General features: G+C 38.5%; 1 protein-coding gene across 1 annotated transcript in view; it reads right to left on the reverse strand.

Annotated features, from left to right (window-relative positions):
- The window catches only part of MYO18B (myosin XVIIIB), a 1,229,288-nt gene that overhangs the window by 100,652 nt on the left and 1,101,077 nt on the right, over positions 1-27,559 (reverse strand). Inside the window, exon 42 of the mRNA XM_053702090.1 lies at positions 2,240-2,404. Coding sequence (XP_053558065.1) covers positions 2,240-2,404 — 165 coding nt within the window. The remainder of the gene's footprint in view (positions 1-2,239; positions 2,405-27,559) is intronic.

Below are 27,559 nucleotides of genomic sequence, written 5' to 3' on the forward strand. Positions count from 1 at the left end.
TGGCACCTGACCGCATGACTGTTTGACACTGTCTTTAAAGTGAAGGAGCCACGTATGATGCCCACCAGACCATTACGGTTACGGTAAACTAAGTGCACACTAAACAGGTAGGAGGGCGGGGGTCTGGGGGTGGGCAGAGTGCAGAGGTGATTGGCCATAAGAAACGGTAGGCACGCGGCCCGGGGCTGTGCACTGACAGGCTTGGAACAGAGTCAGAGAGCAGAATTTTCATAGTTTGCGCCTAAACCTTTTCTTTAGTGATTTATTTTTAGAGTGCTCTGTTTATCTTTCATTTGATGCTCTGCTGAGCCAGGGAGCAGCTCTAGGCATGAGCATCATAATTAATGCAGTGCAGTTTACATATTTTGTAAGTGTGTGTCTGAGTTTTTGTGTGTGTGTGTCTGAGTGTGTTTCCGAGTGTTTGTGTGTGCATCTGAGTATGTTTTTAAGTGTGTCTGAGTGTTTGTATGTGTGTGTGCCTGTGTTTTTGTGTGTGTCTGCTTTCTGGGGGGGGGGTGACACCATAACTTACCGCACCGGGTGACACCAACCCTAGTGACGCCACTGGCTGTATTTGTAGTTACAGTCACTCAAAATGACCAGCACCTGAGCACTTGTCAACACAACAAGTTGCAAATTAATATCAGAGAAATAACACACCCAGACATCCACAGAAAACAACATGCACACAAAGTGTACCCCAGACACCAACAATCACACAGAAACAGGCATCGTCAAGAGGAGCTGGTTCTCTGTGACTGTCACCCTTCCCACTAGGTTAGTCCACACCAGAGAATATGCACGTGTGCAGCCTTCCTGTAAACATTTGGTGGCAAGTTTTCTTTGTACAACAACACTGTGGGGCAATTTTGGAAACTGTTTCACTATAAAGACAAAATCCTACACTTTCCATACACTGTGAGCCCTCTTTTGCATCACACAGAGGGGCCATATGTGATGCAAGTAGAACCCAGACACTACTGAACCGACTGTAGCTATGCCACTACTGACTGGAGGGCCAGAAGGAACTGCTAGATGTATGGATCTGATCTCAATTGAGACTTCTGAAACCCCTGCCAAGGTAAACATAAAATTACAATTTACAGATAGACAAAAGGTGATAGCATAAAGGGGGCAGTAAGCAAGTATATTATTGTTTTTAATCATGCACTTTATAACCCAATTGTTTTTAGTGTATATTGTATATCCTTTTATTATTTGAGATTAATTAGATTGTTGTATAATACATTTTGCTGATTGGCAGCTCACGGCTTAAAAGTGAGTCTATGATTAAGTCTCTTTGAAGTGCAAAACACATAAAATGAGCTGCATTGTGTTCTGTTTTTGTTTTTAACGATGAATTGGTTTGTGTTTTTAAAGGAATCCCAGAGTGTAGCATACTTATGTACTTTGCAATATGTTAAGTATACACTAGAGGACATCACAGCAGGCAGAAACTATGTTGCATAACAAGTGCAAACCCCAAGAATAGAGCTATTTTGATATGAGCAGCAGTAATCCATGCATACTCATTACCTACCCAAATGTGAGGCTGTCCCTGGGGGTGGGAATGTGCCTGCACACATAATAGTAACTGGGTGGGGCTAAGGCATCAGGCAAATGCTGTGATACCCTATACTCAGTCTGGGTCTGAATTTGTACTGCAAAAAATATTCTAATCAAATCTGAAATGCACACATTTGCATTTTAATTTTGACTTATATGTCCATTTAAAGGCTAACAAGCTTTCTTTGACTGCAAATTGAGATTTTTTTTTTCCACTGATCAAAAACAGTAATTGTCCTGTTTTGCATACTAGAAAACTAGCAATTTAAATTCACATCACTGCATACACAAGTCTAAAGTGAATGAAACTCTCCTTAGGCTCCATACTTCATTTAAAAAGCAACAATTTGAATAAGTAGATTAATTCACACTACATTTAAAATGAATAAAACTCTTTGAGTAATATCTTCCACACCACTGTGTATGTCCTGTTATCCAAAAAATAAAGTACAAGATCCATAGCAAGCTGTAGAATTTTTAATTTGAAGTTTTATTTTTTATGAATTCCACAGATGACCTTATAGACCTGACATATATTCCAGTAGCAGATCATCATAAAATCAATCTTTATTGCATCTAGCCTTAGCATTAATAATGTACTCTTCTGTCCCTAGTCAGTAAATATTTGGTGGCATGATTGTAACAATTGTTCCCTGGCAGGTCAAGCTCTTACCTTAGACTTTGAACGCTCAGGTTATCAGACACGGACTGTCTTGACATGCGACCATCAGCGCTTCCTCCAGATGGCGACACCCAACTGGCTGATGAACCCACCCAAGATTGGATACTCTCTGTTTGATCCATGCTCATTAGCGATCCCACAACAGACTGGTTATCTCTAGGGGGGAAATATATAGGGTAATGTTTTGTAATGTCTCAATTTAACACTCATTAATTTGTGTGTTCTGTAGTAAACAAAATGGTATTAAAACAAAGCAAGCAACAAAAAATATTTAATTGATTATAAAAAAAAAATGGATAGCATAGATTTTCTTAAATATGTTGTTTTAGAATAAAGAATAAAGATCATTAGTTTTATAAGTACAACATGTGTTTTAAGGAGATTATAATGTGAGAAATTAGATTAGAAAACTAGATTGTAGCAAACTATGAAAACTGCTGTATGACATATTCCCCATCTGTATTGTTAGAATTAAATCTGAATTAATTTGTGTTCAGTAGGATGCACAATGAATATGTTTTTCATTATTTTCGACAAAACAGTATATATGTCTATGGTAAGCAAAGACCAATGGCACTGCTTCTGTGTAATTCTTGACTCATATACCTCCTCAATAATAGAGGGTAAATAGTGTGGGCCGTGGTGTTGTGTATTAAAGCTAAATCATGCAAACAGTAAAAAGAGGGTTAAGGCCCCCCCCCCCAAAAAAAAAAGAATACACTAAATATCACTCAAGAGTCTATTAAAGGGACACTGAACCCAAATTTTTTCTTTTGTGATTCAGATAGAGCATGACATTTTAAGCAACTTTGTAATTTACTCCTATTATCAAATGTTCCTTATTCTCTTGGTATCTTTATTTGAAATGCAAGAATCTAAATTTAGATGCTGGCCCATTTCTGGTGAACAACCTAGGATGTCCTTGCTGATTGGTGGATAAATTCATCCACCAATCAAAATCTGCTGTCCAGAGTGCTGAATCAAGAAAAAAGCTTAGATGCCTTCTTTTTTATATAAAGATAGCAAGAGAACGAAGAAACATTGATAATAGGAGTAAATTAGAAAGTTGCTTAAAATTGCATGCTCTATCTGAATCACGAAAGAAAAATTTTGGGTTCAGTGTCCCTTTAACTATAATGTAATTGAGATTAATAAATCAACTCACTGCTTTGGTGGTTGCTGTGGCATAAATAAAACATAACTTTTATTAAAAAGCCAATGTAAAATCAAATGAGGGAAGAAAAACAATTTAAAAACACACATTGGAGAAACTAATTGTGTACCATAGTTTGCTGAGTGTGTCACAGTATACACTATATAAATGGTGATGGACAACAATCAGTGGGTGTAATATGATTGAGGATTGCCAGGAGTAAAACCTATATGGGGTCTGTGGAGACACTGTGTTTGTGTTAACTTGTGGATTAGACACTGGTAACATTAATTAGACTTCCCCACACAAACTCCCTGCCTTATTCCATGTACTTATATTTTATGAGCCAAAACACCAACTGCTTAACCTGAACGGCAAAATAATTTCAGTGTATAAATAACACCCTGAGATTACTAGTTGCCTGATATTGTGGCAGTATGCACAGATAGATAGGACATTGCAGCATCAGTAATTGTGAATCATATACTACAGTAGTATATCTGCTTTACCGATTGATACATATATTATCTCCCAGCTGTTTAAATATCTGCGTCTGTGCAACTATGTATTGATTACCATCTGCTAGTATTTATATTCTAATAAAGATTATACTCAACCAATAAGTAATCCAAGGACTATTGTTTATAAAGTTAAAGATACGCCACCAATAAGCTAATGGTTAAAAAAATATTGCCCAGTTTGAAACTCTGTATATCGCAAATGATTTCCATTAGTTTGTACTCATAGTAAATCAGATACATTAATAACCATGTTGTCACTACACCATAAATAACACATTAAGGTATAGCTCTGCACAATAGTTAAAGTAAATATTAGTTTACATCTGATGGCTAATTAAAACACAGGAGTTCCTAAGACTCCTCACCAGTTCCCTAACATGTTTCGCCCTTGCCGGCTTTGTCAAAGGGTCCTTGGATTACTTATTGGTAGAGTATAATCTTTATTAGAATATAAATTGCTTGAGCGCAATTGCAATTTATGCTAAAATAATTACTGCGTCCTCAGAGCTATAGTTACCTGTTTCGCAAAACTGAAAAGTTGTGCAAAACACATCAAAATTATATTACAAAGTATAGTTACACTCATAATAAAAAAATATTTAAAAACAAGATTGCACACAAAAGTTATAAGGGCTTAAAGATATGAAAAAAAATCAGGCAAAAAGCTTTAGCATTGAGATACATACATATACATCTCTAAAGACAGTATATATATATATATATATATATATATATATATATATATATGTGTGTGTGTGTATGTGCATATGTAGTTATATGTGCATATAAGTGTTTATAGACATACATACACATAAAGACATAAATACATATTTATACATATATAGACGTATAGTCTATGCATTGGCGCCCTTTGAAGTCAAGTAGATGAAAACATGAAAAATTATATTTTTGCAATACTCATATTTAATTTAATAAAGGTTTTAACTATGTATTTACTGTAAATATTTACCATTCAAATGTTCTGCACACAGCAGAATATGTTCTTTGTATTTCTAAATAGATATTCCTATATATATATATATATATATATATATATATAACTATATATAAAATCATGTATATACTGTATATTTATAGATATATATTGTACCTAAAAAAAACATCAGATATCTATAGAAATATTTATTTATGAATAAATAGAACATATTCTTGTATGTGAAGAATATTGGAATGTGAAATATTCATATTTTCATGTTGGGTTAGCGCACAGGAGAATAAGTGATCAGGTTTGAGCGCAATTTGGGTGTTAGGTTTTTCTTCCACTTTTTTTTCTCTATTGACTTCTATGAGGAAATACGTGAATGGGCACGCAATATTCTTACTTCTCCTTTTTGCGGTCTTCGAGTTAGCGTGCAAGTGAAAACAATTTACTTTCAACTCACACAATACGAGTGCAACCTGATGTGCGCAAAAAAGCTTACTTCTAACACATTTAATGCCTGAGCAGGATTGTTACTTAGCGCTCCAATCTTAATCTGGCCCATAGTCAGCAGAAAGCTGAAATTATAACTTTCTAAACATAAACATATATTTTACAGGACTGACAGAAGGCTTTATGGCTATATCTTAGCAGGCTACTTATACAGGGAGTGCAGAATTATTAGGCAAATGAGTATTTTGACCACATCATCCTCTTTATGCATGTTGTCTTACTCCAAGCTGTATAGGCTCGAAAGCCTACTACCAATTAAGCATATTAGGTGATGTGCATCTCTGTAATGAGAAGGGGTGTGGTCTAATTACATCAACACCCTATATCAGGTGTGCATAATTATTAGGCAACTTCCTTTCCTTTGGCAAAATGGGTCAAAAGAAGGACTTGACAGGCTCAGAAAAGTCAAAAATATTGAGATATCTTGCAGGGGGATGCAGCACTCTTAAAATTGCAAAGCTTCTGAAGCGTGATCATCGAACAATCAAGCGTTTCATTCAAAATAGTCAACAGGGTCGCAAGAAGCGTGTGGAAAAACCAAGGCGCAAAATAACTGCCCATGAACTGAGAAAAGTCAAGCGTGCAGCTGCCAAGATGCCACTTGCCACCAGTTTGGCCATATTTCAGAGCTGCAACATCACTGGAGTGCCCAAAAGCACAAGGTGTGCAATACTCAGAGACATGGCCAAGGTAAGAAAGGCTGAAAGACGACCACTACTGAACAAGACACACAAGCTGAAACGTCAAGACTGGGCCAAGAAATATCTCAAGACTGTTTTTTTCTAAGGTTTTATGGACTGATGAAATGAGAGTGAGTCTTGATGGGCCAGATGGATGGGCCCGTGGCTGGATTGGTAAAGGGCAGAGAGCTCCAGTCCGACTCAGACGCCAGCAAGGTGGAGGTGGAGTACTGGTTTGGACTGGTATCATCAAAGATGAGCTTGTGGGGCCTTTTCAGGTTGAGGATGGAGTCAAGCTCAACTCCCAGTCCTACTGCCAGTTTCTGGAAGACACCTTCTTCAAGCAGTGGTAAAGGAAGAAGTCTGCATCCTTCAAGAAAAACATGATTTTCATGCAGGACAATGCTCCATCACACGCGTCCAAGTACTCCACAGCGTGGCTGGCAAGAAAGGGTATAAAAGAAGAAAATCTAATGACATGGCCTCCTTGTTCACCTGATCTGAACCCCATTGAGAACCTGTGGTCCATCATCAAATGTGAGATTTACAAGGAGGGAAAACAGTACACCTCTCTGAACAGTGTCTGGGAGGCTGTGGTTGCTGCTGCACGCAATGTTGATGGTGAACAGATCAAAACACTGACAGAATCCATGGATGGCAGGCTTTTGAGTGTCCTTGCATAGAAAGGTAGCTATATTGGTCACTGATTTGTTTTTGTTTTGTTTTTGAATGTCAGAAATGTATATTTGTGAATGTTGAGATGTTATATTGGTTTCACTGGTAAAAATAAATAATTGAAATGGGTATATATTTGTTTTTTTGTTAAGTTGCCTAATAATTATGCACAGTAATAGTCACCTGCACACACAGATATCCCCCTAAAATAGCTATAACTAAAAACAAACTTAAAACTACTTCCAAAACTATTCAGCTTTGATATTAATGAGTTTTTTGGGTTCATTGAGAACATGGTTGTTGTTCAATAATAAAATTAATCCTCAAAAATACAACTTGCCTAATAATTCTGCACTCCCTGTACAAAGGGCTCTCTTCAGAACTGTCCTGACAAAACTTTAATGATTAATACACAAAAATCCATGTGGGTTTAGAAAACTTTGCTTTGTTGCACCCATTTACATGGCTAAGATTAAGCCCTCATTGTAACCATAAGTAGTGCAAGGATGAGTCCTTTGCTCCTCTGTGTACAAGCAAGAAACAACTACTGAAAGAGTTGTACTCACAGAAGCGAAAGGCTTTGCCAGGTGTCTTTTTTGCAACTCAGAACACACGTATTTTAAACAACTTTCCAATTCACTTCCATTATCTAAATGTGTACAATCTTTTTAAATGCACACTTTCTAAGGAACCAGCTCCTACTAACCATGTGCAAGATTCACAGGATATATGTATATACATTTTGTGATTGACTGATGGCTGTCACATGATACATTAGGAAGGAAAATGTAACTGACATTTTTCAGAAAAAACTACTACTCATTTTAAATTCAAGCTAAGTGCTTTTAAATTGTCTCTTTATTACACATCTATTGATTATGCTAGTTTACTGTGTTTAGTTGTCCTTTAACACCACCAACTTGGATCTGGCATACAAGGTTTCGAACAGAATTTGCAATTGCTTCCAATACATTCACTGTAGTCTCACCAATTCAATTGATTCTCCTGAACCCGCCCTTTCAAAAACAGGACAGATGATATTATCACCTAGTATCCACCTCCACTGTTACATATTGAAGACCAAAGGTATCCAGTAATATGGAGAGATTATCCAACTGTTTGACACAGCCCTTCTTTTTGCTTAGTCATTAATCTAATGGTTGCAAATATGGCCCCATATACTACTACTCACAAGAAGCCAAATACTTTTGTACAAGCCACACTATTTCCATGATGTAACATGCAATCCAGTGTCAATTTTACTTCTCCTAACTCCCTGGATTAATAGAACATCAAATTATATAATGTGTCCCTGACATGGGAACAACTAAACTCCATAATGATGCTTACTTGAATAATCTGTCTGTCCTAAATTGCTAAAAGTTTTGTGCACGTGCACCCTGAAACAAATTGCAAATGACGCCTTTGTCCTGATGGATTTTAGCATTTTTTAATCTTTATTATACATAGGAAAAAGGTTAATTCTGGATCCTTTCACATTCCTTTTATTTATTTCATCCTCTTAGCAACCTTGAAATCTTATTTAATTTAGCAATAGTCATATTACCATAAGCCAGTCTTCTATGTAGATTTTTTTTAACTCATCAAACCTACGGCTAGATTGGGAGTTTTGTCGGTAACGACCCGAAAAACTAACGCCGGATTTTTTCTGGCCGCACCATAAAAATAACTCTGGTATTGAGAGTCCACATAAAGGCTGCGTTAGGCTCCAAAAAAGGAGCGTAGAGCATTTTTAACGCAGCTTCAACTCTCAATACCAGAGTTGCTTACGCAAGCGGCCAGCCTCAAAAACGTGCTCGTGCACGATTCCCCCATAGGAAACAATGGGGCTGTTTGAGCTGAAAAAAAACCTAACACCTGCAAAAAAGCCGCGTTCAGCTCTTAACGCAGCCCCATTGTTTGCTATGAGGAAACACTTCCTACGTCTGCACCTAACACCCTAACATGTACCCCGAGTCTAAACACCCCTAACCTTACACTTATTAACCCCTAATCTGCCGCCCCCGCTATCGCTGACCCCTGCATATTATTATTAACCCCTAATCTGCCGCTCCGTACACTGTCACAACCTACATTATCCCTATGTACCCCTAATCTGCTGCCCCTAACACCGCCGACCCCTACTTTATATATATTAACCCCTAATCTGCCCCCCTCAACGTCGCCTCCACCTGCCTACACTTATTAACCCCTAATCTGCCGACCGCACCGCACCGCTATTATAATAAAGTTATTAACCCCTAATCCGCCTCACTAACCCTATAATAAATAGTATTAACCCCTAATCTGCCCTCCCTAACATCGCCGACACCTAACTTCAATTATTAACCTCTAATCAGCCGACCGGAGCTCACCGCTATTCTAATAAATGTATTAACCCCTAAAGCTAAGTCTAACCCTAACACTAACACCCCCCTAAATTAAATATAATTTTAATCTAACGAAATTAATTAACTCTTATTAAATAAATTATTCCTATTTAAAGCTAAATACTTACCTGTAAAATAAATCCTAATATAGCTACAATATAAATTATAATTACATTTTAGGATTAATATTTATTTTACAGGCAACTTTGTAATTATTTTAACCAGGTACAATAGCTATTAAATAGTTAAGAACTATTTAATAGTTACCTAGTTAAAATAATTACAAAATTACCTGTAAAATAAATCCTAACCTAAGTTACAATTAAACCTAACACTATACTATCATTAAATTAATTAAATAAAATACCTACAATTACCTACAATTAAACCTAACACTACACTATCAATACATTAATTAAATACAATATCTACAAATAACTACAATTAAATAAACTAACTAAAGAACAAAAAATAAAAAAGAACTAAGTTACAAAAAATAAAAAAATATCTACAAACATAAGAAAAATATTACAACAATTTTAAACTAATTACACCTACTCTAAGCCCCCTAATAAAACAACAAAGCCCCCCAAAATAAAAAATACCCTACCCTATTCTAAATTAATAAAGTTAAAAGCTCTTTTACCTTACCAGCCCTGAACAGGGCCCTTTGCGGGGCATGCCCCAAGAAGTTCAGCTCTTTTGCCTGTAAAAAAACAACATACAATACCCCCCCCCAACATTACAACCCACCACCCACATACCCCTAATCTAACCCAAACCCCCCTTAAATAAACCTAACACTAAGCCCCTGAAGATCTTCCTACCTTGTCTTCACCTCACCAGGTATCACCGATCCGTCCTGGCTCCAAAATCTTCATCCAACCCAAGCGGGGGTTGGCGATCCATCATCCGGTGGCTGAAGAGGTCCAGAAGAGGCTCCAAAGTCTTCATCCTATCCGGGAAGAAGAGACGATCCGGACCGGTAACCATCTTGATCCAAGCGGCATCTTCTATCTTCATCCGATGACGACTGGCTCCATCCTGAAGACCTCCACCGCGGACCCATCTTCTTCCGGCGACGTCCAACTGAAGAATGACGGTTCCTTTAAGGGACGTCATCCAAGATGGCGTCCCTCAAATTCCGATTGGCTGATAGGATTCTATCAGCCAATCGGAATTAAGGTAGGAATATTCTGATTGGCTGATGGAATCAACCAATCAGAATCAAGTTCAATCCGATTGGCTGATCCAATCAGCCAATCAGATTGAGCTCGCATTCTATTGGCTGTTCTGATCAGCCAATAGAATGCGAGCTCAATCTGATTGGCTGATTGGATCAGCCAATCGGATTGAACTTGATTCTGATTGGCTGATTCCATCAGCCAATCAGAATATTCCTACCTTAATTCCGATTGGCTGATAGAATCCTATCAGCCAATCAGAATTCGAGGGACGCCATCTTGGATGACGTCCCTTAAAGGAACCGTCATTCTTCAGTTGGACGTTGCCGGAAGAAGATAAGTCCGCGGTGGAGGTCTTCAGGATGGAGCCGGTCGTCATCGGATGAAGATAGAAGATGCCGCTTGGATCAAGATGGTTGCCGGTCTGGATCGCCTCTTCTTCCCGGATAGGATGAAGACTTTGGAGCCTCTTCTGGACCTTTTCAGCCACCGGATGATGGATCGCCAACCCCCGCTTGGGTTGGATGAAGATTTTGGAGCCAGGACGGATCGGTGATACCTGGTGAGGTGAAGACAAGGTAGGATGATCTTCAGGGGCTTAGTGTTAGGTTTATTTAAGGGGGGTTTGGGTTAGATTAGGGATATGTGGGTGGTAGGTTGTAATGTTGGGGGGCGTATTGTATGGTTTTTTTTTACAGGCAAAAGAGCTGAACTTCTTGGGGCATGCCCCGCAAAGGGCCCTGTTCAGGGCTGGTAAGGTAAAAGAGCTTTTAACTTTATTAATTTAGAATAGGGTAGGGCATTTTTTATTTTGGGGGGCTTTGTTGTTTTATTAGGGGGCTTAGAGTAGGTGTAATTAGTTTAAAATTGTTGTAATATTTTTCTTATGTTTGTAAATATTTTTTTATTTTTTGTAACTTAGTTCTTTTTTATTTTTTGTACTTTAGCTAGTTTATTTATTGTATTTATTTGTAGGAATTGTATTTAATTAATTTATTGATAGTGTAGTGTTAGGTTAATTGTAGGTAATTGTAGGTAGTTTATTTAATTAATTTATTGATAGTGTAGTGTTAGGTTTAATTGTAACTTAGGTTAGCATTTATTTTACAGGTAATTTTGTAATTATTTTAACTATTTTAGCTATTAAATAGTTCTTAACTATTTAATAGCTATTGTACCTGGTTAAAATAAATACAAAGTTGCCTGTAAAATAAATATAAATCCTAAAATAGCTATAATATAATTATAATTTATATTGTAGCTATATTAGGATTTATTTTACAGGTAAGTATTTATCTTTACATAGGAATAATTTATTTAATAAGAGTTAATTAATTTCGTTAGATGTAAATTATATTTAACTTAGGGGGGTGTTAGTGTTAGGGTTAGACTTAGCTTTAGGGGTTAATACATTTATTAGAGTAGCGGTGAGCTCCAGTCGGCAGATTAGGGGTTAATGTTTGAAGTTAGGTGTCGGCGATGTTAGGGAGGGCAGATTAGGGGTTAATACTATTTATTATAGGGTTAGTGAGGCGGATTAGGGGTTAATAACTTTATTATAGTAGCGGTGCGGTCCGCTCGGCAGATTAGGGGTTAATAAGTGTAGGCAGATGGAGGCGACGTTGAGGGGGCAGATTAGGGGTTAATAAATATAATATAGGGGTCGGCGGTGTTAGGGGCAGCAGATTAGGGGTACATAAGGATAACATAGGTGGCGGCGCTTTGCGGTCGGCAGATTAGGGGTTAATAAGTGTAGGCAGATGGAGGCGATGTTGAGGGGGGCAGATTAGGGGTTAATAAATATAATACAGGGGTCGGCGGTGTTAGGGGGAGCAGATTAGGGGTACATAAGGATAACGTAGGTGGCGGTCGGCAGATTAGGGGTTAAAAAATTTATTCGAGTGTCGCCGATGTGGGGGGACCTCGGTTTATGGGTACATAGGTAGTTTATGGGTGTTAGTGTACTTTAGAGTACAGTAGTTAAGAGCTTTATGAACCGGCGTTAGCCCAGAAAGCTCTTAACTACTGACTTTTTTTCTGCGGCTGGAGTTTTGTCGTTAGATGTCTAACGCTCACTTCAGAAACGACTCGAAATACCGGAGTTAGAAAAATCCCATTGAAAAGATAGGATACGCAATTGACGTAAGGGGATCTGCGGTATGGAAAAGTCGCGGCTGCAAAGTGAGCGTTAGACCCTATTTTGAGTGACTCCAAATACCGGCGGTAGCCTAAAACCAGCGTTAGGAGCCTCTAACGCTGGTTTTCACGGCTAACGCCAAACTCCAAATCTAGGTCCTAGTTTCTTGAAGGCTAAATGGACTACTCAACCCTGTAATGTTTATTTTCTTGCACACAAAAAAAAAGCTCAGACTGTCTCTTATGGCAGGAAAAAAGAATATATTTGTCACCTACCTTACTGAGCTAAGTAAATATGCCATGCTATTTGTAATATTACATCATTAAGACTCCTATTGGGACAACACAGATTCTTGTTGACTCACCCTATAATGCACGTTTGTTTATTGAAATGTGAACAGACATGCATACAGAGAATTTTCTTTTGAATATATGATGTTTGTCCTTTATAAGAAAAGCACCTATTGATCGCCATGGCTATTTATGCTACGTGGTGACAAGAAGATATGTATACTCATAGGAATCTTTTCCTAATGAGGTTAGCAGCCTATAGTTAAACATGTACAATATTTATTCATTTAAGATCTTCCAGGTTAAACAAGTGTTCTATACAAAAGGCAAATATGTGTTTATAGCCTTTTGAAAAACAAACTACACTGTGCTTTATATACATTTTCGTAGGGTGGTTATTTCTCACTGTTTTGCTTTTCTCCTTCTTATCCTCTATACAAAGAGAATCAAGCCTTTGTGACAAACTCACTGCTGCTTATATTTTATTTTTAATAAATCATTTCTTATGTACACTTTCTTTTGCCTATGCTTGCATAGTAAAAGTATTAAGAAAGGTCACTATGTAATGGTAAATATTTCAGTTAAATGGCTATTGCACTCAAATTATTTTTTTGTTTTACCTAAAAGAGAGTGTTTCAGAAAAATATTACCTTTTAAAATGGACATTTCAGTGCTGATTAAATCTGATAATTCTTGTCACATTTATGAAGAATTATGCTTAGAAAGGTTTAGATAGTGAATACCTAGGTATGCAATTCGTATTTTCTCTTAGTTTCAGCTTTAAGGAACATTAAACCTTAAAATTTAATTTTCCATAAAATGTTTAAGCATAATTAAAAAAGGTTGTAAAGCACTTGCAATTTTATAGACTTTTCAATGTTCTATTATTTAAGAATTTATTACTTTCTTTTGGTATTTTGTTAAAAGTGTATCTAGGTAGGCTCAGAAGCAGCATTGTACTACTGGGAGCTATTAGTGCATTGTTGCTCTTAAGCTGACTTTACCAATGTGTTTAACAACTTGCAGGGGTTAAACACAGAACTATATGTTAGCAAAAGGGCACCAATAAAATGCCCTAATGGCTAACGTATTAAAGGGACAAGAAATAGAAAATGCTTATTTCATGATTGAGACAGAGCATACAAATTTAAAAGGTTTCCAATTTACTTCTATTATCAACTTTGCTTCATTCTCATGGTATTCATTGTTAAATGATATCTAGATAGGTAGTGTCCACGTCTGTGACACTACATGCCAGGAAAAAGGACTGTTATCTAGTGCTCTTGCAAATGTATACCATTCTTGCAAAACTGCTGCCATATAGTTCTGTAGAAATATGCACGCTGAGTCCTGAGCTTATGTCCCTGATTTTCAACAAAGGAATTGGAAAGTTTTATGTCCCTTTGAAGCATATTCTTTTTTTGTAATTTTATGTCCCTTTAACTCTGAAAACTCCAGAGATTGCCATCCGTGGAACGCAGAAGCCTGACACACCTGCATGTGTTAGTAAAAATAACTTCAATATTTATATAAATTTTAAGCACAAGGTAAAAAAAAAAATTACTCTGCAAGGCATATTCAGACTATTAGGGACTGATTACAAGTGGAGCGGTATGTAACGCTCCAGTTCGAGTACTAACTTCACTAGAAATAAGTTTGCTTCAGTTAGCGCACATATTACAAGTTGAAAGTAAACTGTTTTCCCTCACGCACTAACCTGACACGCGGAAAAAGCTAAACTTAGAAAATTGTGCACAATAACGTATTCCCCTATAGAAGTCAATAAAGCTCAGAAAAAAAAAGCTGCAGAGACTGCTTTTTTTGTGTTGCTGCAGTCCTATACCAGGGTTTTGCTGTTCCTGTGTTCCTGAGCCTTGGCATATCGTTGTGACCAGTAAGCTTGGTTGCTGCCAACTACCCATCCTGATTCTAATAGCACTGTCTGAGTGCTTTTCCTAAATGTGAGTACCCTGACTAGGTGTTTTTATCTTTTTATAATCATAATATACTACTGGCACACACAGGCGCCCCTTCTGTTTCATTTGCCTATCTAGATATTCAAGGTTACCCAAGACTGAACAGTGAGCTGGGTTGCTGCAAAATATCCAGCCTGTATCCAATAGTACTGTCTGAGTGCTCCTCACAAATGTGAGTACCCTGATTAGAGCTATATTTGGGTCTTGTCATTAGTGTTATTGGTACATACATGTGCTTCTCTTGTTCTTCATATCCTTCCACTTTTACCTGTAAAAAAATACAAAGTCCCCCCAAAAGTAAAATCCACCACCCAACCAATCCCCCAAAATAAAAAAACCTAACTCTAAAAAATCCTAAACTTCCCATTGCCCCTAAAGGGGCATTTGTATGGGCATTGCCCTTAAAAGGGCATTCAGCTCTTTTACATTGCCCTTAGAAGGGCATTCAGCTCTTTTACAAGTGCCCATCCCTAATCTAAAAAAAAACACCCAAAATGTTTGTTTTTTTTAAAAAAATAACACTATCCCTATAAAATCTACTCACGGTTCCTGAAGTCCAGACATCCATCTTCATCCAGGCAGTGACACCTTCATCCATCTTGGGGACGTCTTCTATTTTCACCCCGGCGGCATGGAGTGGAGCTATCCTGGAAGCCTATCCCATCCTGCGTGGAGTGTCCTCTTCATGTGGTCACCGTCGTACACTAAAGTTGAATGCAAGGTAGCTATTTCAAAATGGTGTACCTTGCATTCATATTGGCTGATTTGATTCTTCAAATTCAAATCAGCCAATAGGATGAGAGCTTCTCAAATCCTATTGGCTGTTCAAAACAGCCAATAGGATGAGAGCTATTGAAATCCTATCGGCTGTCCAAAAAAAAAGATATAGACATACAATTTGAAACTTAAATGTAAAACCTAAGGGTTGTAACATCCACAATGTCAGGAATAAGGGTATAAGATGGTGCAATGTACATGTTGTATTTAGTTTATAAAGAAGTGTTTATAGTATCAGAATGTGTACTATTTAATGTTATTCTTAATACAGGTATCATACAGGGGGCAGGGCATACAGGGAGCGGTGAATGAGGGCACTGGGTTGAAGGGACTCACAAATTTACCTTGTCCAGGGCCCTGCAAATGCTAAGGCTGGTCCTGCGTCAGATGCAGTTTTAATGGAACACAAAATCCTTTTTCGTTGGAATTCACTTCCTGGCTACCAGAAGGAGGCAAAAACACCTCATAATAAAGCTTTAAGTATCCTTCCTACCTCACTCTCTCTCTCAGTAGTACACATGGTCAAGGAAAGGTGGAAGTAGTAAGAAAGATAGTAGGGTAAAGAGGTGCAAACTAGACCTGCCTCCAACTAAGAAACAAAAAAAAATGCGGGTTTGTGGACTCTTACCACCAAGAAAGAAAGGAATTTATCAGGTAAGCATAAATTATGTTTTCTTTCTAGGTGGTCCAATAAAGAATCCACAAAATCCTTAGCCATGGGAACCAATACCCAAGCTAAGGAGTCCACAAATGAAAACGGGTAGGAAACAATAAAGGGCAGGCACCGAAATTACCAAAAATATGACAAGACAACCAGTATCTCAACCTCGGAACTTGGTCTATTAAAAACCTCATTCTACAAATCTCAAGAATGAAGCACAGAATTAGAATATCTAGAATGTACATAGCTACAAAGGGCAGAATTATAAATCCTAAAAACCCTATACAAAAGGAATAAAAGGCCTTTTGAAAAATATCAGACAGCCCATTACAACACCGCACTGGATCGGAACATATCAATATGACAGAAGACAAAGGAGAAAATTTCCAGTGCCTTACTGGAATAAATTTCCGGATGAACTAGGCGGATCTCAACATCGATTCAGGATAGAAAAGAAATGCAAACCCACTACCCAATAGAATCAGACAACCGCAGTTGGAGACAAAAGCCAACTTCTAACCTGCTAAATAGATAACCTGACCTTATCGATCACATGAATGCGATAAAAAAACCTAACTGTGAATGCTAACCAGAAGCAAAAAAAGCATTTTAGAACATCCTGATGCAGGAATTCCAATCGTGACTTGCTATTGAGCCTGGAATCTAAAAGTCAACTACTTAAGAAAAGAACAAGATTTTCCATCTAAATGAAACAGATCCAATCTTGAGAAACATCCTCAGAATAAAGATCCTCTCTAACTTCAGATAGAAACCCGAAATAAAAAAATTGGACAGGTCGAGAAAACCTGATCTCGCAAACTTCCTGATCAAAACATATTCTATATCACTTCAGAGGTGCACCCACAACCTCTGAAACAGCCTGCTAGAGTCACTTAGACAGGAGGGAAAATCTTGGACTATGAAACGGTATAGCCAATACTAGGCTGGACAGGGCGGTAAAAAATGACCCGTCTGCAAAAGAATACTTGAATGGAGGAATAATACCATCTTAAGGTCTACCCTCCAAAAAAATCTGACCCATGCAGAGTCCCAGGTGCTCCATCACATAGACAAGTAAGGAAAAAAATAAAATGTATGCTTACCTGATAAATGTCTTTCTTTCTGGATATGGAGAGTCCACAATGTCATTCATTTTCTAGTGGCAATATTACTCCTGGCCAGCAGGAGGAGGCAAAGAGCACCACAGCAAAGCTGTTAAGTGTCATTCCCCTACCCATAATCCCCAGTCATTCGACCGAAGGGAAATAGAAGAAGATTAAAAAAAAGGTGTAGAGGTGCTTGAGGTTTTGTAAAAAATAACTGTCTTAATAAAGGGTGGGGTAAGCATACATTTTGTTTTCTTTCCTAAGATATGGAGAGTCCACGACACCATTCAATTACTAGTGGGAACCAATACCCACGCTAGAGGACACAGAATAAACAGGGAGGGAGAACAAGATAAGCAGACCAAAACAGAAGGCACCACTGCTTGAAGAACCTTTCTCCCAAAAGAGGCCTCAGCCGAGGTAAAATGATCAAATTTGTAAAATTTTGAAAATGTATGCAGAGACGACCAAGTTGCAGCCTTGCAAAGCTGTTCCACAGAAGCTTCATATTTGAAAGCCCAAGAAGAGGAATGAGCCCTAGTGGAATGAGCTTTAATTCTCTCAACAGTCTCATAAGCAAAATGAATCATACTTCTCAACCAGGGGAAAGAGAAGTAGAAGTAGCCTTTTGACCCTTACGCTTTCCTGAGAAACAAACAAACAGGGCAGAAGACTGGCAAAAATCCATAGTTGCCTGTATGTAGAATTTCAGAGCATGCACAACATCCACATTTTGCAACAGACGTTCTTTATGAGAAGAAAGGTTGGGACAGAGAGAAGGAACAACAATTTCCTGATTAATATTTCTATCCGATTCCACTTTAGGAAGAGACCCCAATTTAGTACGGAGAACCGCCTTATCCACATGAAAGATAAGGTAAGGTGAATCACACTGCAAAGCCGAGAGTTCTGAAACTCTCCGAGCAGAAGAGATAGCAATAAGAAACAAAACCTTCCAAGATAGCAACTTAATATCTATGAAATGTATTGGCTTAAATAAAGCCTGCTGCAAAACTTTAAGAACAACATTAAGGCTCCAAGGAGGAGCAACAGGTTTGAACACAGGCTTGATTCTGACCAGGGTCTGACAAAAAGATTGAACATCTGGCACATCTGCCAGATGTTTGTGTAACAAAAAGGATAATGCAGAAATCTGACCTTTCAGAGAACTGACTGACAACCCATTCTCCAGACCTTCCTGGAGAAAAGACAAAATTCTAGGAATCCTGACCCTACTCCAAGAGAAGCCCCTTGATTCACACCAATAAAGGCATTTACGCCATACCTTATGGTAAATGTTTCGAGAAACAGACTTGCAAGTCTGGATCATGGTCTCAATGACCGATTCAGAAAATCCATGCTTAGACAGAACTAAGCGTTCAATCTCCAAGCAGTCAGCTTCAGAGAAATGAGATTTAGAAGGTCCTTCCTCAGAGGCAACCTCTAAGGCCAACGAGATGACATCTTCACTAGGTCTGCATACTAGATCCCGTGAGGCCATGCAGGAGCTATTAGAATTACTGATGCTCTCTCTTGTTTGATATGAGCAATGACTCGTGGAAGGAGCGCAAGTGGAGGAAACAGGTATGCTACACCGAAATCCCAAGGAACCGCCAGAGCATCTATCAGAGCGGCCTGAGGATCTCTTGACCTTGAACCGTACCTTGGAAGCTTGTCGTTCTGCCGAGAAGTCATCAGATCCAACTCCAACACCCCCCATATCCAACTCCGACACCCCCGATTTGAGGGTTAACCTGGAGAACACCTCCGGATGGAGAGCCCACTCCCCAGGATGAAATGTCTGTCTGCTCAGGAAATCCGCTTCCAGTCGTCCACTCCAGGAATGTGGTTGGCAGATAGAGAACAATTGTGAGCTTCTGCCCACTGAATAATCCATGCCCCCTCCTTCATGGCTAAGGAACTCCGAGTTCCTCCCTGGTGGTTGATGTAAGCCACTGAGGTGATGTTGTCCGACTGAAACCTGATAAACCGGGCTAAGAACAATTGAGGCCAAGCCATCAGAGCATTGTAAATCACTCTCAACTCCAAGATGTTTATGGGGAGAGCAGACTCCTACCGAGTCCATAGTCCCTGTGCCTTTAACGAGTCCCAGACTGCACCCAAGAAGGTCTCAGAAAGCATGTGCCCTGAGATAGATAGTCCTGAGAAAGCCACCACGGGAGATAGTCTCTTGTCGACTGGTCTAGATCTATCCTCTAAAACAGATCCGAATGGTCTCCAATCCATTGTCTGAGCATGCATAATTGCAGAGCTCTCAAATGGAATTGAGCAAAGGGAATGATGTCCATGGAAGCAACCATCAGACAAATTACCTCCATACATTGAGCCACTGATGACTGAACAGTAGACTGAAAAGAGAGGCAAGAGGAGAGAATTTTGGATTTTCTGACCTCCGTCAGAAAAATTTTCATAGATAGGGAATCTATTATGGTCCCTAAGAAAACCACCCTTGTAGCTCGAACAAGGGAACTATTTTCCAGATTCACTTTCCAACCATGGGAATGTAGAAAAGACAACAAGATCTCTGTATGAAAAGATGGCGCTTGAACCAATATGTCATCCAGGTATGGAACCACTGCAATTCCCTGAGACCTGATCACTGCCAAGAGAGCCCCCAGAACTTTTGAGAAAATTCTGGGAGCTGTGGATGGGAACATGAACATACGTGTCCTTCAGGTCTATGGTCATCCTAAACTGACCCTATTGGACCAAAGGAAGAATGGTTTCCATTTTGAAGGACGGTACCCTGAGAAACTTGTTGAGGCACTTTAGGTCTAAAATGGGTAGAAAACTTCCCTCTTTTTTGGGAGCCACAAACACATTTTAATAGAGTCCTAGACCCTGTTCCCTTACTGGAACTGGAACAATCACTCCCAGGGAGGAAATGGCCTTAATGCAGTTCAAGAATGCTTCTCTTTTTACCTGGTCTGCAGATAATTTTGAGAGGTGGAATATGGCCCTGGGAGGGAAAGTTTTGAATTTTATTTTGTAACCCTGAGATACTATGTCCACAGCCCAAGGATCTGGGACATCTCTTCTTCATGCTTGACAAAACAGGGAAAGTCTGCCCCCCACTTGATCCGAACCCAGACCGGGGGCCCAACCTTCATGCTGACTTAGACTCAGCTGAGGGTTTCTTAGATTGCTTCCCCTTATTCCAAGACTGATTGGGCTTCCAAGAAGACTTGGACTGCTCCTGTTTGGAAGAGGGAGAGGAAGACTTTTGACCTTTGAAGTTATGAAAGGAACAAAAATTACTTTGACTTCCTTTGAGTCAGTTCTTCGTGTCTTGCGGTAGAAAAGACCCCTTTCCACTCGTAATATCAGAAATTATTTCTGCCAGACCAGGTCCGAACAAGGTCTTCCCCTTGTAAGGAAGCGCCAGAAGCTTGGACTTAGAGGTAACATCAGCTGACCAAGATTTTAGCCACAATGCCCTGTGGGCTAGGACAGTGAAGCCAGACATCTTGGCTCCCAGTCTAATAACTTGCATGTTAGCATCAGAAATAAAGGAATTGGCTAGTTTGAGAGCCTTAATCCTATCTTGTATCTCCTCCAACGGAGTCTCTACTAAAATTGATTCAGACAAGGCAGGGCACCAATAAGATGCGGCACTTACTATTGTGGCAATACAAACTGCAGGTTGCCATTGAAGACCGTGATGAACATACATCTTCTTCAAATAAGCTTCCAGCTATTTGTCCAAGGGATCCTTAAAGGAGCAACTATCCTCTATAGGGATTGTAGTTCTCTTAGCTAGAGTCGAAATAGCCCCTTCTACTTTAGGCACCATGCGCCAAGAATTTTTAATGGAGTCAGCAACAGGAAACATCTTTTTAAATACGGGAGATGGGGAGAAAGGAATCCATGGCTTCTCCCATTCCTGTGAAATAATCTCTGTCACACAGTCTGGGACAGGAAAAACTTCCACAGAGGAAGGAACATCATGGTATTTATTAAGTTTACTAGACTTCTTAGAGTTGACAACGACAGAAGTATTGGAGTCGTCCAAAGCAGCCAATACCTCCTTTAACAGTACACAAAAGTGTTTAAGCTTTAATCTGAAGTTTACTTCTTCAGTATCAGAAGAAGGAATAATACTGTCCGAATCTGAGATTTCACCCTCAGAGGCTACCGGCATATAATCCTCATCAGACTTATGAGAGAGGGCAACCTGCGTAGCAGTAGGTGGAACAGAAACCTTAGTATCTGAATGTCTAATTTTCCTCTTGCGTTTTCCCAGCATAGGAAAAGCAGATAATGCCGGAGATACTGCAGAAGATACCTGTGTAGCAAAATCTGCAGGCAAATAAACTCCTCCAGGAACTGAGAGGAACTGCAGGGCACTGTATGTGACGCCATAGAGACTTGGGACGTTTGAGGAAAACAGTTGTGGCATTGCCTGAACAACATCATCCTGAGAGACTTTGGACTCAGAGGGCAACAATTTATCTTTAAATTAAAGTGTTCTAGCTAAACAAGCAGCACAGAGGCATAGCAAGCATTTGTCAAAAAACACAGAGTCTTGGTCCATGTTCATAATAAAAAAATCCCCATATTGTAGAAAATTTTCAAATTTGGCTGCCAGAAGTCTCTAAAGCGATCGTATAGTAGATTGACGCTGAAGAGACTGAAATTCAATGACGCCGCTCCTCTCCGTGAATATCCAACAGCGAAGTCACATGACCGGCAGAGAGAGGAAACTATGCAGCAAGTAAAAAGGTGCGCATTTCCCTCTGCCTACAACATAAGAAGCAAGTAGCTGCAGCTGGTTTAAAACTCAAGCAGTTTGTCAGTTAACCTGTTCTAGCTAAGTAAGCAAAGAAAAACAACTGCCAAATTTTAAGTGTATACATAAATCCCTGTATAAAATATAAGCCACACACAAACTAATAAAGTATTTCAACAAAATTAGTCTTCAGACTCGCCAAAAACAGCAGCTATGAAGCAGCGGTCTAAAGACCGCCGCTCCATAACCCTGTCCGCCTGCTCTGAGCAGGCAGACAGGAATCGCCACAATTCAACCTGATCGAGTACAATTGGGTTGATTGACACCCCCCTGCTGGCGAATCTGCAGGGGGCGGCGTTGCACCAGCAGCTCTTGTGAACTGCTGGTGCAATGCTGAATATGGAGAGCATATTGCTCTCCACATTCAGCAAGGTCTGGCGGACCTGATCCACAATGTCGGATCAGGTCCACAAGACCTTTGATAAATAGGCCTCCAAGTCTCTACATACATAATGTGCCTGCCCACTGCCAAAGAAAATCATGCATAAGGGATTTTAAAAATGTCCCCATCTACTGCATATGAAATATTCTTCTGAAGTGCAAGTCTTCAAGACCTAGAAGACAAAAGCACTTACCTGCAGTCTAGCTGTCCGGCAGGAAGAAAGCTCACAAGGCGTGAAAGGGAACATACTCCTTACAGAGACCTGTAGAAAAAGAAAGAACAGAGTAACCAACAGCAATGGGCAGCAATGTGTTAGTAAACAAAGCAAGGACTACCTCACAACTTCCTAACGGCTTAAAAGCCACCACTACTCTACTGAAGAGATTGACGTGGACTCAGCTAAACCCAAATCCTTGCTTGTAGAGAAAAGTACCCGAAAAAGGAATTAATTTCTTCAGACACCAAACTTCACCTCCTCCGTTGACAGAGGCAAAGAGAATGACTGGGGATTATGGGTAGGGGGTGACACTTAACAGCTTTGCTGTGGTGCTCTTTGCCTCCTCCTGCTGGCCAGGAGTGATATTCCCACTAGTAAATGAATGACGTTGTGGACTCTCCATATCTTAAGAAAGAAATCAGTAGATTTGTAGGACAAGGAAAATCTGAACTTCAAAAGAGAATAAATATTCACATTTTGTCTATTTGCACTTCCACTGCATCAGTGACAGCCTTCAGACAACCATAAATGCACATGTAAACACTAAGAATTCCTGCTCATGTTCAGCAGGAGGTTGACAAACCAAATTTTTTTAGGGTTCGCTATTTCCTTTCACCATCTTGTAAAGTCTCAAGTAATCATCACACAGGTCACTGTCTGTCTGTCACCACAGGGGATTGAACCCATAGAGCCTGTAGCTGAGGATTGGTGCACTAGCTCTCTGAGCCACCACAGCTTACATGACAATGGTCAATGGTCAAATAACATGCTCTAGCTTAATCAATAAGAAAGAACTGCAGATTGAAAATCCAGTCTGTACCATAGAATCACAGAAAAGTGAAGAAAAAAAAACTATGGACACTGTCGTGAGTACAAAACCACAACAGTACCTAAAAACTCTAATATGTGAGAATCCAAAAGAATCACTCAACATAAGAGTTACCCAGATGTACAGCACAGTAGAAGTACAAGGAATGTGACACTGTAGAAATACTACAGAAAAGGAGAATGCAAGCTTATCCTTATACTAATACAGGGATACTATTGCACTGCAATTAACAAAGCAATATCAGACATTGAACATGCCGGTGGAGAATCAATTCTATAAAGTATAATATTGCACAGCAATAAACAGTTGTGGTACAAGATATGAAAAATACTGAAGTTGGCCCATACATGGAAAGTATAATATTGCATTGTAATAAATAACAGTAATACAGATATTAGCAATTACTGTATTATCCACTCCCACGTAAGGAAGACTATTGCAAAGCAAGAACCGAAAAACAAACATAAAAAATTCTGTAGAATCCACCTACAAGTATATTATACTGTATGTTAATAAGAAACAGGATACAAGCTATGGAAATACTGTAAAATCCACTTATACGTAAGTAGACTATTGCACTGCAATAAATAACAGTAGTACCACAGTACAAAAAATAAAAAATACTGTAGAATCCTCCTACAAGTATAATATTGTACAACAATAAATGACAGGATACAAGCTATGTAAAATTATGTAGTATCCACTCACACATATAAAATAGACTATTGCAAAGCAATAAATAATAGTAGAACCTTAGTAAAAATATATATAAATGCTGTGGCACTTAAACGCGCCCTGATTTCTTGCAAACAGAACATTCAGCACTTCGGTTATGGCCCCCTGACAGTTGCTGCATCCAACTAAGACAAAAACACTCATCATCTATTAACCGGGCAGCTCACACCATGCTAGGGATTAATCAGCTAACTGGAACCAGAGAATACAAGTAGGAGTGTTCCCTCCGGTTCCCAGCTAGGATCTATAGGGTGACAAGTAGAGTATTTATCACAGATACTGAGTACTGGGTTTTCCTAATGCAATGAAAATCTGGAAAGCGCGCTAAAAACCCAGAGTTGCACGATTTTCCTCTACTCCCCAGCTCAGTGACTTGCATTAGAGAACCAGCAGAGGGCTTTTCCAACCAAATTGTGCACAGTCCTCAGTTTCCCCCACTCACTGCACCAAAATAAGGCTCCTGATGCTGTCTGAAGAAGGACCTAAACACAGTACATGCTGGCAGTAAAGAGAGAGAAACTCTTCAGAGGAACCACTACACACTAAGAGATACCCCCATTAATCACACTTGAAAACAGCTAATGTGCAGAAAAACATCATACTGTGAGGTAAGGATGAAATAATTGAGCTAAGAAAGCCTTTCAGTGCACAAAACAGTCTGTCCTGAGCATACGCTCTGCACAATGTGTTAACCCAGAGTAATATAGCTGTATTGTGTGCTAGACTGGTGGTACAGGCTATGAAATTGACAACAAGTGATATTAATGATAGCCTGTGGACTGTTTTAAACATATGGGTACTTAACCAAAGACAGTCCCCTCCTCTTTTCTTACCCCCATGGTGGTCCTAGAACACTGTAGAGAGTTCATCCTGTCCTGTAACTAACATAAAAGGATATGTTGGGGAAGTACATCTTCATGGCCAGACAGGAGGAGGCTAATGGAACTTCCCAGCAACACCCGTGTCCGGCTTGTGACCACAACTCTATAGAGAAAATTTATATTTATCTCCTATGTCCCTCTCTTCCAGGAACTATATCAATTGAGGGGAAAAAAAGTATTTTTGGATTAAAATCCGCTGATTTTTCAAGAAAACTTGAACACCTCTAGTTATGCCTCTCTTTTTTTCAAGGCAAAGAACTACTGGAAGAGACAGGGAAATAGGATGGATACTTAAAGCTTTGTTGTGAGGTCTCTTTGCCTCCTCCTGATGGACAGGAAGTGAATTCCCATGAGTAAGGATTTTGTGGACTCTTACCACTGGGAAAGAAAAATAATTTAGAAAACAATACCCCAAAGTTTGGAAATGATGGAAATGGATTGGTATAAGTTCCAATGGTTTTTTTTATTGTGCGGTTCCATTTTAAAACCTAGTTATAATGACACATATACTTTTAGTGACAAACACAATTGTGCTAGTGTAACTCAGAATCAAATATTACAATTTAATCACGCCATATGTAGATGTCAGTGCCCTAATGTGACTAGAGAAATATGCCCATCATGCCATGGCATTCATATGGTTAATCAGTGGTGAGGATTGATTCTGATTACAACAGATTAATGTAACACAAGTAAACAAGTTGTTCCCTTTCACAGTAAACAAAGAAGATAATTGAGTAGATCTTTACTGTAAACTTAAGAGGTGTAAATGGGCTATTATATCAGTCAGTTTTAGGTAAGTGCCCAGTTTCTTTCTTGAAAACAGGTACTTCACAAATGTAACAGCCTTTTCAGGAGCTTTTCAGTTGAAAAGGAGTTTATAGCTGCTGGCTTTAAAGAATTATATGATTTTGCATTGTTATCACTCCACTCGAAGAAAAGCAAAAAGCCATTTTGGGAGAAAATTGCTGGTAGATTTTAATCTAACCCCCTACGTTGGGGAGAACTGAACATAAATCAACAGTAAGACAATGTACTTATTTTAAAGGAAACAATTTAAACAAGTCAAGTGTTGAACTTTATAACAACCAGTTATTTTGTATTGTGTCACAATTATATAATGTGTTTTAAATTGTTATTGGTAATCTTTGCTCTGTGTGTTTTTTAAATAGTGTCTCAGAGGGAATTACATCTGTGTGGGTGATATGAATGTAGGAGAGATTCATACATACAAGGAGATATATTGTGATAGCTATGTGTAAATAACTATGTGCAAATGAAAATACAGATATAGGAAGTCATGTTTGTGTATCACACTCCCATATTGTTTATGATGGTATTGCCTTGTTTATTTTGTATCCAGACCTTAGTTTACGCTAGTGAAATATTTTACAGAAACCAAAGAAATAAAAGAGTTGAAAATAATGTATGTTTCTGCTTTCAAAAGAACTATAAACCACTACCAGCAGTACAAATATGTCCAATCCACAAACAGAATAATTAGACCTGATATGCTTTATGAGATTACATACCAGATGCAAAAGATGCTTAATAAAGAGTACAAAAGTAAAAGTAAACCAGTTACTTTTGATTTGAAAATGTTCTCTTTAAATGAAAATATTTACTAACATATAGATGTAAAAGTCAATGGTATGGTTAAAGGGACAGTGAACTGTAAAATAGTTTGCTCCTTAATGTGATTCCAATTATTTGTTATACCAGCTGCTTAGTTTAAAATCTATGTGGAATCGTTCCTTTGGGTATTTTTTTGTATATGAAATAGTTATCTCTACTAACTGAATACACAACCCAAAACAATTAGCTGATTTTGCACAGAAAGAATACCTCATTATCCTATCTGTCTAATTATTTACACAAAATCCTCCTTATCTTCTTTATTACTGTTTACTCAAAGGACAATACTTAAAGAGAATTATGGAAAATTAACACTGTTGTATTTCTCTGTCACTCCCCCCACTGGGAGTGTTATTTTATCTAAACCTCTCTAACCAGAACTTAAGTTCACAAATGTTTAGTATAGGTGGGGATACAATAGGTAAGATCAGCTATTTCAAATGATAAAATAAAGGTGAAGGTGCTATTTGTAAGCAATTTCCTAATAATCTTTTTCAATCCTTCATTCAAACTACCTGTTTATTTGTTTGTTTATTTTTTCATATTATCCCCGGGGAACATGTGAAATCTACATTTTTTTTAATCAATTCAGATATCACATGCAATTTTTAGAATAATTTCAGTATAGGTACAAATCCCCAAATTCAGAATTCCAAAATTATTCTGAAATCCTGACTTTTTCATAATTTTTTTTTATAAATAAAATTAAAAATTACCATTTTCCTCACGTGCAAGTATCAATCTTTTCTCTCTGTTTTTTTTTTTTTTTTGTGTTCTAAAATAAAAATTATAGTCTATATTTATTTAAAACGACTATTA

Source organism: Bombina bombina, chromosome 2 (assembly GCF_027579735.1).
Source record: "Bombina bombina isolate aBomBom1 chromosome 2, aBomBom1.pri, whole genome shotgun sequence".
Taxonomy (NCBI): domain Eukaryota; kingdom Metazoa; phylum Chordata; class Amphibia; order Anura; family Bombinatoridae; genus Bombina; species Bombina bombina.